The sequence below is a fragment of the Equus asinus genome, chromosome 15 (assembly GCF_041296235.1).
Source record: "Equus asinus isolate D_3611 breed Donkey chromosome 15, EquAss-T2T_v2, whole genome shotgun sequence".
Classification (NCBI taxonomy): Eukaryota; Metazoa; Chordata; class Mammalia; order Perissodactyla; family Equidae; genus Equus; species Equus asinus.
This window is the reverse complement of record NC_091804.1, coordinates 10,798,767-10,816,494: the sequence shown is the minus strand read 5'-3', so window position 1 is coordinate 10,816,494 and position 17,728 is coordinate 10,798,767. Positions and strand designations below refer to the sequence as shown.

At 34.1% G+C, this 17,728-nt stretch overlaps 1 protein-coding gene across 2 annotated transcripts in view; it reads right to left on the bottom strand.

The window, feature by feature from the left end:
- The window catches only part of ESF1 (ESF1 nucleolar pre-rRNA processing protein homolog), a 58,683-nt gene that overhangs the window by 37,389 nt on the left and 3,566 nt on the right, over positions 1-17,728 (bottom strand). For both annotated transcript variants that reach the window (XM_014832765.3, XM_044747978.2), the window contains exons 3-9: positions 14,871-15,253; positions 14,159-14,272; positions 11,689-11,789; positions 10,559-10,711; positions 8,273-8,387; positions 6,430-6,577; positions 1,222-1,383 (exon numbers count right to left, since the gene is read on the bottom strand). In XM_014832765.3, coding sequence (XP_014688251.2) covers positions 1,222-1,383; positions 6,430-6,577; positions 8,273-8,387; positions 10,559-10,711; positions 11,689-11,789; positions 14,159-14,272; positions 14,871-15,253 — 1,176 coding nt within the window. The remainder of the gene's footprint in view (positions 1-1,221; positions 1,384-6,429; positions 6,578-8,272; positions 8,388-10,558; positions 10,712-11,688; positions 11,790-14,158; positions 14,273-14,870; positions 15,254-17,728) is intronic.

Below are 17,728 nucleotides of genomic sequence, written 5' to 3'. Positions count from 1 at the left end.
ATTTACTAAAGTAGTCAATCAATTCTCCAATACCAAAATATGCCAGTTTTCTTTCCCCCAAAAAACTACCTATGCAAACAAACGTTTTATTCCCAGTGCAAAAACATACTAGTTGTAAGAAACAGAAATAACTGAATACAGAACACTTACTTTTTAAGGCAATAGTATTCCTACAAGTTGTTAGTACTCTTTCATCTAGAGACTAATTGAGGCTAAAGAACTGAATCCTTGTCAAAAATTATGCCTAGCTTTAAAAGATATATATGTATGTAAACAGCAGCGATCTGCAAATACAGTATTGGTTGAAAACGTACATGCTGATTTGCCCAGGATTGTTGGAAAACTGCACATGCTAGAAAACAATCCTCATTTATCCTAGCTTTTATCCATCTAGCTTTGATACAGTTTTAATTAGTATTGTACCACTCTAAAAAAATTGCTGAACCCTTCACAGTTATAAAAATCACTTACTAGTCTACTACTTCTTTGACTATTCACAGCAAAATTGAGATGGAAAACTATGTTACATATTTTGAGTTAGTAAAACCTCACTAATTAAAGTCTAGTAGGAGTTATGTGAGAAAAGTCTACTTATGAATTACATATCTTGAAAAGTTTAATGATTTTAGAACACATGGTGCCTGGATTCAAGTTTCTAATATCCTGAGAATACTGGAATCGAACCTAGGAAAGGCCTACTTTCATAAATGAACAGGAATAATTTGCAGTTAATAAATCAAAGAAATCTATTAAGAATAAGCTGGCAAGAGTCTAACCCACTAGTCCCTAAGTGAATTAAATGATGTGTGCAAATACCATGTTAACTTCCTCACCAAAACATTCCTGGAAAATAAGTTTTTTTTTTGGTGAGGAAGATTGGCCCTGAGCTAAGATCTGTTGCCAGTCTTCCTTTTTGCTTGAGGAAGATTCTTCCTGAGCTACCATCTGTGCCAATCTTTCTCTACTTTGTATGTGGGACCCTGCCACAGCATGGCTTGATGAGCAGTGCGTAGGTCCACGCCTGCAATCTGAACCCACGAACCCTGGGCCACCCAAGTGGAGTGTGCAAACTTAACCATTACACCACTGGGGCCGTCCCCAAGATTTTTTGTTTATTTTTCCAAACAAGAATTAATCTTCTTTTCCTTCACATCTAAAACACACTCAACACCCTGAAATGAAGAAAAACAAACAAACATTTAGTTAGTTTCTAATTCTTACCTGGAACCCACTTAATTTCCATTTCCATATCATTTTCTTTGCCTTTCTTCTCCTTTTCTTGAATAACTTGCAAGAGCTGCCTATATTTAGCAATTTGTTCTTCATCATCCTTCTGACTTTTCTTTGTTTTCCCATCTTCTTCTACATTGACTCCAACATTGTCTGACCAAAAAATCAATTTCACTTAATACACAGAAATAATTCACTTGTAACTCTAGTATTTAAATCTCACAGTCACTATAGCACCCTTCCAAAAGCTGCTGTCAGACATAATGCAACAATAGAATATCAAACTCAGACTTAAACTTCTTAATTTCTCTTTTCATTAAAATTTGCATTTCAAAATAATTCGGTAGTCATATAACATCCTTGATTTCTCTTCCTTATAAGCAAGACAGCAGGGATGGCATTTTACTCCTCTTTATGTCTTCTACCATTCAGCAGAGTGGATTTAAAATTTATGGTTCATAAAAGGAAGCTGAATATTATTGGGATGTATTTGGTACATGGACTTAGCTGTTTATGCTGAAGAAACAGATAAAGGAAGTTACTTGTAATTTGTAACAAGGAATAATGAATCTTTTTCATTTGATGGTGGGCACACATGCTTATTCTCAGGATCTCATTAATATATTAAGAATAAAAATGAATAAAGCAGAAGTTAATTCAATTAATTTCCCCATGTGGAAAAATATTCATATTTCCATTTCCTAATTTTATAAAAATAATTAAAGTACAAATGAACAGAATAAAATTCATGGGCAACAAACACCAAAGAAAACTAATATGTGAGAAGTTTGTTTGCTTTATATTTCCACTATAATTCTCCAAGTCAAAAACATAAATTAAGAACGCGAGTTTTAATGCAAACCACACAGACTTACTGAACTGACTAAATGTCCCCAGTAAAGGGAAATTTAGAAGCAGCATAATGAAGACCTTCTCTTTCATGAGCTATGGCTAACTGGTCACTAAAAATGTCTAACATTATTAAGCATTTAGCTGTGAAACATCAATGTTAACAGATTGTCCTTACATCTCAAAAAAGGTGATACAGAAAAAAATGGTTAAGTAAATGTTTTTATAGTTTTTTTCCTAAATGAATGAACAATAGTCCAGGACATTCTTTCCATCCTATCACACTTTTACATTTTCATTCAAACAGCTGAATTTCATTTTTTTCCTGTTTGTGCTTTGTGCCACAATAATAATGTTGGATGGAATTCTGTCATGTATCCCGTAATTCAATGGATAAAACATCAGGAACACATTAACAAAATGGCAACGTATTTCTTTCTATTAAAAGCTTACTTCTGAAAACATAATTAGAAGCAAGCTCCTTCCAGGTTGAAATTTTAGTGGTAAGTCTCTGATGGCCTACTTTAAATTGATTTTTTCCAGTACTAAAATTTTACTTTGTGAAGCTCTGAAATGTGGGATAACTCATGTAGGTCTGTTTTTTCACAATTCAAGGACAAGAGTTTGTGAAAGCTTTGGCACTATATAAGGATTGAAAAAAAAATTATAACAGTAAGAAGCCCTGCTATGATCTTTTATAAATGACACCAGGAACATCTAGTAACTCTAAGGCATTCAAATATACTAATGTATCTATCAGAGGTACTAAATTACAGATTAAGGTAAGCTTGCAATCAATTAAAATATTGAAGAAAAATGCATGCTTTTAAAAACTTAACAGTAGTATATTTCAAACAAAAGTCACTAATTCTTAAAGTCTTAGAAATAAAAATATATAATATCAGGTAGTTTGCCAAGCACTTTATGAAATTATCTCAATCTTTCCAACCGTGAGCCAGGTCCTATTATGAGCCTCATTTTATAGCTATGGAAAGAAGGGCATGGGGGCTAAGGAAACTTAACCTATGTAACTTCACTAGGAGGTGACATCAGGATTTGAAAGTAGGAGACCCCAAGATCTTAACAAGAATATATTGATAAATTAATACTTATTTTTTCATAATATTAGCTGCCCAAATGTCAATAATGTCATTTTAAAATCCAGTTTAGTTCTCCCAAACCAATGAAAGAAACTTATTTGAAAAATGTGTTCCCAATCTTCACAAGTATACATTGAATGTTCTTTTTTCCTTTATCTTAGAGCTGTTAGTGAAGAAAAAGTACCTAGAATTTTCAGAAAAGTGCTAAATGACCATAAAGGCATATGAATAAAAGGAAAAGGTAGATAAGATAGTATATCTATGGGGGAAAAGACATAAAGGTTATTTGAAAAAGGACTTGACTGTTCTGTGTACACTAGAAATAAAGTAGTCACTCAATTGTTTGGAATGCCAAAAAAGTTAACAAGCAACAGCCCAGTGAGGCCTTAAAAAAATGTGAAGGCTTTTGTGCCCAACATAACTACCATTGCAGATCATACACTTTTTCAGACTATTAAATATCTAAGAAATTATGTGGTTTTATTACTATTAGATGTCTGAACAAAGAAACTAGAATGATTAAACATGATTTTCCATTCCACAGTTCAAGAGTAGTACTTCATGAAAAACTCAGAAAAACGAAGCAGTGTCTTCAGTAGTCTAAAAGAAATGGTGATAGACCAACCACAGGATCTCTAAGAGTTAAGACTTAATGGTCTTCGATAATACTGAAGAAGCACTTAAGGACTTATTTAATTTGACATTCAGTTTATAAAAACAATACATATGCAAAAGGAAAACCAAAAGGATAGCTATAAAAAATGTTAAGCTACAAGTAAAAGTCAGACTATCCATTCCTCTTAAATTAAAATGCTTATATCTATGTTTCACATTTATGGTTCTTCATTTGCTGTCAGCACTAAACCTCTTACTCAGAATTTCACGTAACTGGGAATTCTTCTATTAGATGTGAAGATATCAGGGAGACAGTATCAACTGAACATACAATTATAATCAAGTAACCAAATTTCCAAATACAGCCAGATACAGTATAGGGGAAAAAAGATGTTTTGGCTCTCTTTTTAAAAAATGAGTTATTTTAAGCAAACAGCATAAATGATTTTAAAATATACCATTGATCACTAAAATCATCAAAAACAATTTTTTTAAAATTAAAGATAGTCTAGGAACTTCTCGCTTCCATTAAATGGCAAGCCAGGTACTTCACCAACCCTTTCACTGGACATCAAGTTGGATGAAATATTTTAAAAATCTTTCAAAAAGCTTCAAAGGAGTTTTAAAAAGAAAAAAGAAAAGTTCAAAGAACTGACAAATTAGTGAAGAATTACCAACTCAAAATCAAGGAGAAGGAAGCACCAAAGAGATGACTCTAGCATTCACAACCTATTTTGCCTTGAGAGCATTTATTGATCCACAAATGAAATAGCTGTGAGACTAAACTACAGTTTTGGCAGCCTAGCAGGGCCAAGAGAACAAAAGTTAAAGAACCATAGAGGGGATTTCAACTAGTACCCCTATATTAAGCAGGGACCCAGAGGGATATACTCTTAGGGCAAGGGTCAACCAGAAGTAAAATAACCCTCACACAGACTTGTATCAGCCACAAAGTACAGGGAACCTCAAGCCTTAAAACTTAAAGTAATGTGGTCCCAGAATGACCACAGTAAACAAAAGTTCTCCTTTGGTAAGATACTCTCACCGCAAATATCAAATTAGCACACAAACTTAACCAGGCACACAAATAAACAAAAGAGAAATATCTTGTAAAGTAATAGAAATCAACCCAGAACAACCTGAAATACTGAAATTATCAGACATAGACTACAAAAACATGTTTATTCTGTAGAAACAAAAGCAAGCACTCAAAATAGCTGCAAGGAGTAGAAAACTATAAAATGTGATATTGCTGATTTGAAAAATAGCCAAAAAGGACTTTTAGAAGTAAAAAATACAGTAACCAAAATAAAAACTCAGTGGATACATCTATCAGTAGATTCAACACTTCAAAGAAAATTAATGAATTGAAAGATAGGTCACAAAAAAAAATATCCAGAATGCAGCACAGAGACAATAGGTTAAAAACGCCAAATAGTAACATGAAAGTTAGAGTGAAAAAATCTAACATATATTTAATTGGAGTCCCAGAAGGAGAGGGGAGAAGAAATATCTGAACAGAGACTGGATGGGAACATTCCAAAACTGATGAAAGAACCATGGCACAAATTCAAGAAACCCAACAAACTCCAAACACAATAAATAAAGAGACATCTACTCTTAGCTCACAGTAAAACTGCAGAAAGAGAAAAAGGAGAAAACTTTAAAAGCATCAAAAGAATCCAGACAACCTTCAAAAGACTGGAAAAAGTTAGAGTGAACAGCTGACATCTCAAAAACAACGAAGCTAGAAGTCAGCAAAATACTATAATCAATGTGGGAGTGGGGAGGACTGTCCACCTAGAATCTTTTACCAGTGAAAATATGTTCACAAATGAAGGCAAAATAAGGACATTTTTAGACTAAACTAAAACTCAAGAGAATTTGGCACCAGTAGATATTGGAAATTTTCAATGATATACTTAAGGTAGAAGGAAAATGATCCCAGACAGCAGCATGAGATTTACAAAAGAATAAGGAGCAAAAGAATTGCGGAAAATGTGGGTAAATTTAAACAAAAGCAGTATAGAACAGTTATATTAACATCCTGTGGGACTTAAAAAAAAAAGAATTACAATACACAGGATAGCATGAAAGTTGTTTTAAGATTCGTTGTATTGTCTATGAGGGTAAAATGTTAATTATCATTAGATTTTAATAAGTTAAGGATGCAAGTCATAATTTCTAAGATAATCATTAAATGAACAGAAACAGAGTCTACTTCCTAAACTAGTCAAGAACAAAAACAGACTGTAAGAAATATTCAGTCAATCCAAAAGAAGCTCTTAGTTTAAAAAAGGGGTGCAATAAAGCATTTTAGTAGTTTACTAAGAGACTGCATAACTACACGAATTATGACAAGTCTAAAAGGCCAGGCTTTTATTGGTAGGGCAGGGTTTTAAAGAAAATGTTTACAGTTAAAGAAATTCAGGCTAAGAAAATAGTTTTAACTAAAAAAATTTCAATTACTATCTACAGCTGTATATAATACCGTACCTGTGAGTCTGCCTTGCAGACAGTTTACAAATTAGTTTGATATTTCCTTTTAAGCTACTGCCAAAGACATATTTCCAATAACAAGTCTATTTAGGTATCTGAATGCTTACAAACGTAGAACACCAAAGATTAACAGTACCTTTTTGCTCCTCTTCTATCTCCTCTTCATCTTCACTAGAGGAAGCTAAGTAGGCTTGAAAATCCATGTCCAAAAGCTCTTCCTTTTTAAACTTCCTATTGAGTGTTGTAATTCTTTCATGATCAGTCTCATCCCAAGTGATCTCCACCTTTCACCAATGAACAGGAAAAAAACAAAAATGGAAATGTCAGCGACTCAAACTTGTTAAAGAATATTTATTGTTAACTTGGACATTTAACAGCAAGCTAAAAAACGTTGAGACATGCTAAAACAAATAATAAATGACATACTTAATAAAAAGTATTCTAATTGAGGAAAGGGAACCATTTCTATTAACCTGTACTTTCCTCCTCCTAACTCTCTGCTATATGCAACATATTCCATTATTGGGAGGAAAAATTCATCAATGTGTGAATTAATTGTGGTGAAAAGAAATAAAGAAAATGCAGTAGTGAAAAAGCTAACATTATTATGAATCAATGAAAACATGTTTTTCACCTTGAGTTCCAGTTATTTCAAGAAGTCTACAAAGTACGCGAAATCTCTTGATAAAGCTTTCAACATAATCTCAGTGGGGTCTATTTTCCAAAAAAGATTAAGAGCCACTGATGAGAAAGGAATCTATTGGTTGGAAGAACAGTAAACCCCCATGATACAAGAATTCATCTATAACATGATCAGTGTGGTGATTGTCTCCTGTCCTCCAGGAAGCCCCCATTCTCAGAAAGGGTCCTGTTAAAGGTTTTATCTTCATCACAGGGTGGGTCTCACATCCGTATTTTTTTCCTCAGGCTAATCTCCCCATATCAGGACAACAAACTGGGCACCAATTAACAACAGACCCTTAAAGCAGCTGTCACTGTCTTAAAAGTTCCAGCCAGTCACAGGATTCAGCACTATCCCTATTCTGATAATTAAGCCTGAGCTGATGATCACAAAACCACTGCTGGAACTGGGGCAGATGTAGATGATACAGTCAGATCCTAGGAACTTCTGACTGGCTGGCTGGACAGGCTTGCCCTGGCCATTTTTAGTCTTGAAAATAACATGACCCTACTTTACTACATTTTATCTGATTATATCTTTTAGATTTCACTTATTGCATAATGGTGGGGTTTTACTATACTCAGTAACTAATCAAGGCCACACAGTGCCCACCACAGCATGTAGCTGACAGATACAGCAGCTCTCTCTGCCACCAGTCCATCCTTAGAATAGCACAGTGGTTTGTCACAAGAAAGGCAGGGGGAAGCCTGAATGGCTGCTGCAGAATCCAGCTGTGGGGAGAAGGTTTATGGGAGGGAAGAGAAGAGAAAAGGTAGGCAGTTAAGTAACAAACTAATTCAATAGAAATCTTTTGGCTGTTTGTTATTAAGCATTAATGCGACATCTAGTAGTTCTGAATTATTCTACTTCAACTGTTTTTACAATTTTGGATTATATCTGCAGAAAAAATGTGTTCCTATTTTAAATTTCCACTAGTTTTGTTTTAACTGTGATCTGAGGTAATGTTACCTCCTTCTCCCTACTCCCTAGGATATTAATAACTGACATATTACTTATTAAAAAATCTACTCGAATAAGAATGTATGAAAAAGAAGAGAAAAAAGAAACATTTGCAGGTCACAGACTCAGATTTAAAGGCATAACAAAAATCTGAAAATAGGTTCAAACGGATGTGGCAGATAAAATGCAAATACACTTGTGTCTCATTTCTATTTGTACCTGTGCATTAAAATTTTGAATACTTTCCATTTCTAAAGATGCTATAAGTAAATAATACACAAAGGCTTTTCTTAAAGCAACAGAGTCCAGCCACACATTTTTAAAAGTTAAGAAATACCGTTGATGTTCCCATTGCAGCAGATGTGAAATATTTTGGTTTATATGCTGTTAAATCCACTTCTGAGGCTATGTCCTTGGGCTCATCATCAAAAGTAATATCATCTGGTATAAACCTAGGAAACAAAGAAAAAACAAATCTATTTAAACATATGCCACAGTGATAAACAACCAGAGCTTAGATTCTCTTCTAATTAGTTGTAGTTTATACATACATAACATACAAAAGTTTCTGCAGAACACACATGTAGATGAAGTAAACAATGTTAGAAATAACCTTGGAACAAAATTTCCAAAATTCTTAAGCTATAAATCTGTAATTCCACTAACTCTGAGTGAACTACGTGTAGGTAGAAATCCTGCATTAGGAGTCAGTTAATACGAGTCAGGTGCAAACACACATGGGTCCCTCATGTTTCAAAAAGACCTAGACTCTTGACAGCATAGTCACTGGCTTGCTACATGATATTCTGAAGATCAAACAGAATTATTAATGGGTAAGTGTTCTGAATATAAAGTATCATACACAAAGTGTCAATGAAAATAAAGAAAAGCTTAAGGTTGATTCTTCAAGACCAAAAAAATCTTAATACTATCTTACAATTTTTTTCACAAATAAATAGCTGTTAATTGTAAATAAGGCACTGAAATTGTTTGACAATTCTTAGGCATCAGGCTAAGGAATGGGGGAGGGAGGTGAAGTGTTAAATAATCCATGATTATTATGTTCAGGTTTGTAATTTATATAAAAGATTTTATTTCCACACACAAAAAAAGCATATACATATTCTATCAAAACTGACTTTTGGCGGGGGAGGAATGGATAATTAAGTTCATTAAGTCTACATAATCTCCTCCTCCAGCTACACTTTTGCACAGACTTAGTATAAGAAAAATAAATATCTGAGATCAATATCTTTAAATGTTATTAATATGTATGCTTTTATATCTTGGGGCAGATGAAAAAAATTTTCCCTAGATAACTGGGTGGCAGCAGAAAACAATTTTCTTTTCTGATGTTGTGTATGACAAAATAAAACAAGGAATGTAAATTTTTTCCATGGTCATTGATGTTATTTTTTTAGGCACCACCAGAGCTTATTCTAACACCACATGGAAATGTTCCCCAAAAGGAAACAGAAAGAACAAAAGGATCCTGAAAACAACATGTTAACATGAATTCATGTACCCAAAGAGTTAGACATTCTAACAAATGTTTGGTAACTACTATTTAGACATTCAAAAGAAGCACCTCCTATTGAAGTTGTTAACAGAAAAGGAAATAACTTGTCTGATGAGATATGCCCTTCTTGCTATATACTTAAGCATGCTAAAATCTTACCCTAAATTATTAATTTGAAATTTTTATTTTTATTTTTCTACCAGTCAGAATGCCTTTGAAGTATCAAAGCCATAGTTAGCATGAAATGATGAATTTTTTTTTTCTGAAATATTTCATTTTGAGAACAAAGCCTCTAGCAAACCTGGATATAAAGAAGTGATATCTATTGAAAGTGTCACAGTAGAATGGTTTACTGGGTTCAAAAGGACCAGGCTAACGACAAAATGCTATAGTAGTTCAGCTTTCCATTTCTTTAGAGTGGACATTCACAACCATCTAAGGTTTTTCAGCTCTGGGTCAGTGAAGCCTGAGCACTCGGAGAAAATAATGCCCAAGTCTGACGACAATGCAAGCAACATCATCCATTCACTGAGGAGCATTGAGAGCAGCTGTCCCATAGAACTTTCTATGATGATGGCAATGTTCTGTATCTACTCTGTCCAACATGTGGCCAACAAGTACCTAAAACGTGTCTAATTTGACTAAGCAAATGAATTTCAAATTTTTAAAATTTTTAATTGAATGAATTTAAATAGCCAGATGTGACTAATGGCTACTATACTGGACAGCACAGATCTAGAGGTACCAGTTTATTAGCAAATTCCTTTGCCACCATCTCAATGCTTTTTTTAAAGTTACTTCACCTGGTTCCTAGTTCTAAAAGAGCTGCAAAGAAATATCATTACATATAACCCATCATCCTAAAAACATAGTCAATATACTTGAAGAGACATAAATGTGGGTGATTCACACATAATACTTTAGCATTTTCTTAGTCCAGTTTTCTTTTTTAAGAGTGATACTCCACAGGACAAAGTTCACCCAAAAGCAAAAAATCTTCTTTTAAAATATGAAACAACAGAGAGCACTACCAGTTCAAATATTTCACTTCTTATAACCACGCTGTGCTACAAGATTAAATTGGTCAAACACACACTGGCTTACCTTAAATCTATGAACGAACAACTACTTTCAAATTCCAGGCCATCACAATCCTCATAAATTTTACTGGCTGTTTCAAGAGAATCACAGTCCACTACTGCATAATAATACTTCAGTCGTTTGAATTGATAATCTCTCAATTTTTCTCTAGAGGTCCTAAAAGGGGAAAAAACCATTAAGCCTACTTATATGGGGACAGAAATACCTATCTCCCTTTAAAAAACAACCTGGCCTTCATTCTAAACCATCCTTCCTTCATGACTTTGCCTTTATGAACATTAAATACTTAAGCTCAATTTATTATTTTGAAAGGTACAGACTAGGTATTTTGATTGGAATTTGCTATCTAGAAAAGGAGAGTCTAAGAATTACATGTGCTTACCTATATTAATTCTCAGAATTTTTCATTTGTTTTGCTATCATATACAGCCTTCTCAAGTAAAACTGCTGGACACGATCACTATATTATGAAATACGCTAGGAAAGCATTAGCTCTAATTACAAAGAAATTCCTTATTTTGTAAAACGATTACTCTAAATTCATGTGTTGTCAAGTTTAAATGGTTCTAAGTTTAATTTCACTTAAACACATTACATTCTTTGAGAGTCTTCATCGGCTGTCTTCTGCCACCAATCTATTTAACCATCATTTTTAAGTGCACATATAGCCCCACCTAGTGGCTTAAAAACCACCTTAATTTTTCTTCCTATACTACATTACGATGATAAAGAACTTTCCATCATTCTTTCATTTTTCTATTTAATCCTCAAATAAGAAAAATTATATAATTTGAAGGCAAATAGAGTTTCAATGCCACTTATATGTAAAGCAACATCTCAGAAAAAAGGGAAACTTACTAATTCAGAGCAACAAAGCTGAGACGTCTAAATCAGTTTAACCATGAAATGCTTTTCAAAACTGCAATAATTATTTTTATGTATATAGAAATATACACACAAAATGTTGTTGGAATAGTGTGCCACTTCTGACAGACTTTAATCTGCTTTTCAACCTGTTTTAACCATAAATGGCACACAGTAAACTTCAGTCCTAACTATTAAAGTAACCAGAATTCTGAATTAGTGACATGAACATATGAGGTTTAGTTTTATTTTCTATAGTGACTTAATACCAGTCCTTTTCAGGGGCATCCTCAGGAATACTTAATAACTCTACTGGTCCTTGAACTTGCTCTTCCTTCATCCTCTCCTTTCCAAACTCCGAAGGATATATCTAAAAAATATAAAGATTTATATACAAAAAAATAAGATGAATGTAACTTACACTTTCTTTTTCTTACAATATCCAGACCTGTCAAGGTCAGGAATTTTAAGAATTACAAGTGGACTCAATGAAAAAGGCAAGGATGATTCACTTCTAAACCTACTAGAGGAAGCTAAACCACCTGAGGAATCTCCTTTTAAAAACAGCCATTTTGGCTGGAAAGTAACAGATGTGGAGCTTGGGAACAAAAGGAGAATATCTACTCTATACATCAACTGGAACAAGACGGTTCTGGGATCCAAGGGAAAAATTAAGAAAAGTGAAACAAGATTCTAAGCTCGAGGAACTCAATGTAAACATACACATGAAAAACGACTCGATTAGTTTGCATGAAATATACAAAAATGATTAAAGAAATATATAAAACCTAAGTAATAAAGAAGAACAATTTTCTAATATCCAACTTATCTCTAAGGCATATCATTTACCCAATGCTTTCTTTTAAAGAAATTCTTTAAACAGAAAAGAACTGATGATAATCTTATCACACAAAGTAGATATACTCTTGGTCTAAGAAAAAGGATTCACCATCACCAGAATTTGGTTATTTTTATATCTTGGCTATTTTTGAGAGTCAAAAAATGTAACTGTATTACTTTGCATTGTTTTGATACTACTGGGCTTAATACACATTTGTTAAATAACACATGCTTTGTCGGGTTGTCTGAACTATGTAATCTATCAACTAGCAGATCTGAGTTTTCCTTACAAATTTGAGTTGCACACAGGAAGTTTGGATGTAGAAGTTTTAAATATATATGTAGTCATACCTGTTGATTCTCTTTGTTTCTTTTTCCTCTTTTTTAAGAGAAATTTCTACTAACGCACCCATTTCCTGAAATATGAGATTTAACAAAAACACAATTCTATTTTATTCTGTTTCTGTGGTTTGACTTTTTTTTTTTTTTTTTAAGGAAGATTAGCCCTGAGCTAAGATCTGTGCCCATCTTCCTCTATTTTTATATGTGGGACACCTGCCACAGCATGGCTTGATAGGCAGTGCGTAGGTCTGCGCCCAGGATCTGAACCAGGGAACCCCAGGCCACTGAAGCGGAATGTGTGAACTTAACCACTATGCCATGGGGCTGGCCCTGATTTTTAATTTTTTCCTTTATTTCATGTGGAGTTTATTTTGGGCTATTAGGAGGTGAGGATCTGAACTAAGTTCTCTGTACAAAGACTTGTCCATTTGTCCCAATACTATGTATTCAAGAAGCTTATTTTGATCTAAATTATCATATAAACCCTTCTATTTGCCTATTCCATTCCATCAATTTGTCTCCCTATTTTTACCCAAACTTGTTAACTTTAGTAGCATTATAAAATGTTTAGACATTGTAACTGGTAGGGTGAATCCTTTTAAACTGGTATGATTTCTCAAAAATTTATTAGTCATTCTCACTTGTTTATTTTTTTAGATAATTACTGGTGTCCTTTTTCTTTACTTTCCCTTGAACTGAGATTTTGACTGAAACTACACTAAAACTGTAGAATGACATCTTTAAATATTTAAACAGAAAAATAATAATTTAGAGCTGTTTTAGGCGTTGTACTAAATACTTAATGTAAGCTCCTTTTCATTTAACCCTTACAACTACCCTAGGAAATACTATTTTATATCCACTTGTCAGATGAGAAAAATTTAAGAGATTAATAAAATGCCCAAGATCACATAGCATGTTTCAGAATCAAGATTTGAATGTAGGTCTGTCATATTGCAAAGCCTGGATTCTTAATCAATATGCTGGCCCTATAGAAGGTATCTCAAAATGTATTTAAGTTTTTCAAATTTATCAAGGGTTATAGTTTACTTCATTAGGGTTATATATTTGTTTTGTTTTGTTTTGTTCTCCCCAAAGCCCCACAGTACATAGTTGTATGTTGTAGTTGTGAGTGCCTCTGGTTGTACCTGGGGCACGATGCCTCAGTATGGCCTCATGAGTGCTGCCACGTCCGTGCCGAGGATCCAAACCGGTGAAACCCTGGATTGCTGAAGCAGAGCATGCAAACTTAACCACTTGGCCACGGGGCCAGCCCAATTATATGTTCTTAAGGTAATTTCCAAGGATTTTATATGTTTCTGCTGCTAATAAAAATAGGATTTTTTTCTTAAATCACCAGCCCAATCACCTAATGGTTAAGTTTGGTGAGATCCACTTTGGCGGCCCAGGTTCAGTTCCCAGGCATGGACCTACACCACTCAGTGCCGGCTGTGTTATGGCAGCAACCCACACACAAAATAGAGGAAGACTGCCACAGATGTTAGCTCAGGGTGAATTTTCCTCACCGAAAAAAAAAAAAAAGAAATTAATTCTTACCTTTACAGAAAATATAACACCTCCTTTAGGTTTAAATGAATTGAACAGAGCCAGCAAATCTTTTGCCTTTAATCTATCCCAGTCCATGTTGCAAACTGCTAATCGACGTGTAATCTAAGAAATGAGAGAAATTAAATATTACATGATCTATATCATTCCCAATGCTTGCAAAATAAAGGTACTAAAAATGTAATGCCTTCTTTCCCCTAAATTCTGAAATCATCAATATAGTACTTATCTAAGTGGTTTCAATATGTAAAAGAGAACTTCCAATGAATTACACAATAGTAAAACTGGCAACATATAAGCACTTTCTCTTAGGTTCTTAGTTCTTAAATCAGAACATGATGATACACTGATTTTTAAATACCAAGTTTGTTCAGCTATTTTGCCACCCATGCATGAATATGGAAGTTGAGTATGTTACCCTGTAGAATTTCTAACAGGTGCAAGAGAAACTGAAATATAAACTACCAGCTAAAGCAAGTATTTTCTAAAAATTTCATGTGACTTTTATTTATTTAATCATTTCTTATCTGCTTTGACAGATATCTAATTTATATAGATATATTCCATAGCAAGAAGTTTTAACCAGAACCATCATTCATCAATAAAGCTTTTCCCACTTAATTTAATAACAGCAATCCTGCCATCCACAGAAGGTACTTGTACCACGCTCTTCACAAACAATCGTCTTCATTCAAAAGCTCACCTCATCAGTCCGAGGAGCATCTTTATCTAATTCTCTCCAAGCATGCTCAAAACCAGACTCCTCTGGAAGTAAATCTGTCATATCTTCTTCATCTTCAGAACTAGTTTCTATATTTCCTTTGCCCCTCGCAAGATCAGGGCCACTGTCACTTTCATCACCATCCTCACTATCTTCATCCTCCTCCTCCCCACTTCCAGCATCATCGACATCGTCATCCTCATCAGCTGAAGCTCTATCAATGCCTGTAATTCCATCTTCAGATTCTTCATCACCTCCTGTTTCACTAGCACTTTCTGAATCTTCTTCCAGAGTGTTTTTGTCAAACATTTTACCACCTGTTGAGTTATAACTATCAATGTCTCTTGCCATTACGAGTGGAACCACTGAAAAAGGTTAAAGGAAGGAGAAGCAGTCATTCATTGACCAAATACTGAGTGTCTACTATGTACAAAGCATTGAGCTAGGGAAAGAGAAAGATGATTCCATGCTCTTGATGGGTTCAAAAACAAAAAGAAATTGTTTACTAACTTATGAAACTATGTTCTAACACACCAAAGAGAGAAACACCTAAATTTGTCTGCAGAAAGGTATTTATAATAAGGAAAACTTCACAAAGATATCATGTGACTTGAAACTAAATGAAAAGGAGTCTTGTTAGGAGGAAAAGTAGGAAATGGGCTTTTATTTTAATATCACAAGAGAGTGGGGAGTAATGAAAAATAACTAGCCAGGAGATGTGAAATAGCCCAAAAAAGAGCATTATCATAAGTTATGTATATGGGGGTCAGAAAAACACTATTGCAATAGTGAAAGAAAGTTACTATGAGGTAAGCACCAGAATTCATTTTTCTTTCCTTCTTTCTTTTTTTTGCTGAGGAAGATTTGCCCTGAGCCAAGATCTGTTGCCAATCTTACTCTTGAGGAAGATTTGCCCTGAGTTAACATCCGTGCCAATCTTCCTCTATTTTGTATGTGGGTTGTTGCCAAAGTACAGCTGCCACCAAGTGGTGTAGGTCTGCACCTGGCAACCAAAACCAGGCTGCTGAAGTGGAGCGTGCTGAACTTAACCACTAGGCCATGGGGTCAGCCTCCCACAATTCACTTTTAAGCAACATGCTCAAAAATAACACCTTGGGGACCTAGCTCCATCAAGTAATGCAATATTTCCCGTGCACCAGTCATTAACCATACTATCTTCATGATTTTTGCATATCACTGATATTTTTCATTAAATTGAATTTTTTTAATTAAAGAAATCAGTTTTAGCTTTGTTCTAAACAATATCCCTGAAGTCACAGATGTGATATGGTGGTTACATTTTTTTCTAAGATGTTGAAATAAATACATAACTATCAATATAAAAATGTTCCAGTATCATCTCACATCTCTTTTCACATATGACATCTTTTCACATATGACAATAGTACACAAACCACACTATGGGTTGTACAATAAATTGATACATGGGAGAGTTAAAGAGATCTAGTATTTTAATATTTTTGACACCAATGAATAAAAATTAAAATATTTATTCATTCAGCAAATATTTGCTCAGAACCCACCATGTATGAAGCCATATGCCAGATAATTTGGGTTACCTCTATTCCTAGATGATATTGCTCTAGTAGTGACTGTAAAAACTACTACTTATCCAGCTACTTAAAAAAAATGCTTTATGATTTTCTTCCTAATTATAAAAGTAATGAATACTCACCGCAAAAAATTTAAAAAAATATGGTTTAATGAAGAAAATACAGATCATTAGTAATTTTTTACTCTGAGATAACTGGATGGTTATTTTGGTACATAACTGCCTAAATTTGTTTTCCATGATATACCTACCAATTTTTTTAAGTGGCTAACCACACCATTTATGCTCTTTTGCAACCTATTTTTAAAACTTCATATATCACAGACATGTTTGGCTAGGTCACAATTTATTTAATCAATCCTTTAATGATTTATGTTGCCATTTTTTTAATTTTTAAAAACAATGCTACAATGCACATCCTTTGCACACATGTCCAATTACTTACTTAAAATAAGTTCTTAGCAGTACAAGTGCTGGGCACCAACATTTTAAAATGACACATAATACCAAACGGCAACTCCTCATATCACCTTTATCTTATAGCACTTAAAAAAAAGTCCCTTGTACACAGAGTTGATGGAATGATAGCTGATGAAAGATGTTTACATGTAGAGTCACTTAATCCCTACTGACAGATAATGCCTTTTCTAGACAATGAAACCAATGTAAATTACTACAAGCAACACGCGGGGCAAAAAGATTCAAAGACTTGAGTTACAGGCCCAGCTCGGTGTATCCTCACATAAATCACTTCGACCTTGATTCCTGATTAATATATCCTAATTTCTTGAGGTTATTGAGAAAATTAAGTGAAAAAAAGATATGTAAAAAGATTCTGTAAAATCAATCCAAAGAATTACATGGATATATCACTCTAGTGCTCTAAATCAAGTGAAATTCAAAAGATGCTAGACTAACTTACTTCACAAACCAGCATCAAACCAACTTTGTTGCTGTTCCCATTCTGATCTTATTCTTCAATTTCAGTAACCAGACTCATATCTCTTCTCCCCATACCTTAGTCTGCTGTAGAAAAGGAATGGGACGCCACCCCTGATCCACTAAGTCCCTGCTATCTAGAATTCTGTCCACTGCCTGATACTTTCTACCTTCTCAGTGTGATCTTGGCCTGTCAAGACCTCTCTCTGCCTTTTCCTGATGGCTACCCTCACTGGATCCTGTAATCATAGCCAGCCTTCATCTGGCTTATGTGAACAACACAAATTTTCAGTTATATCAACGATCAGCAACACCAACACTCAAATTT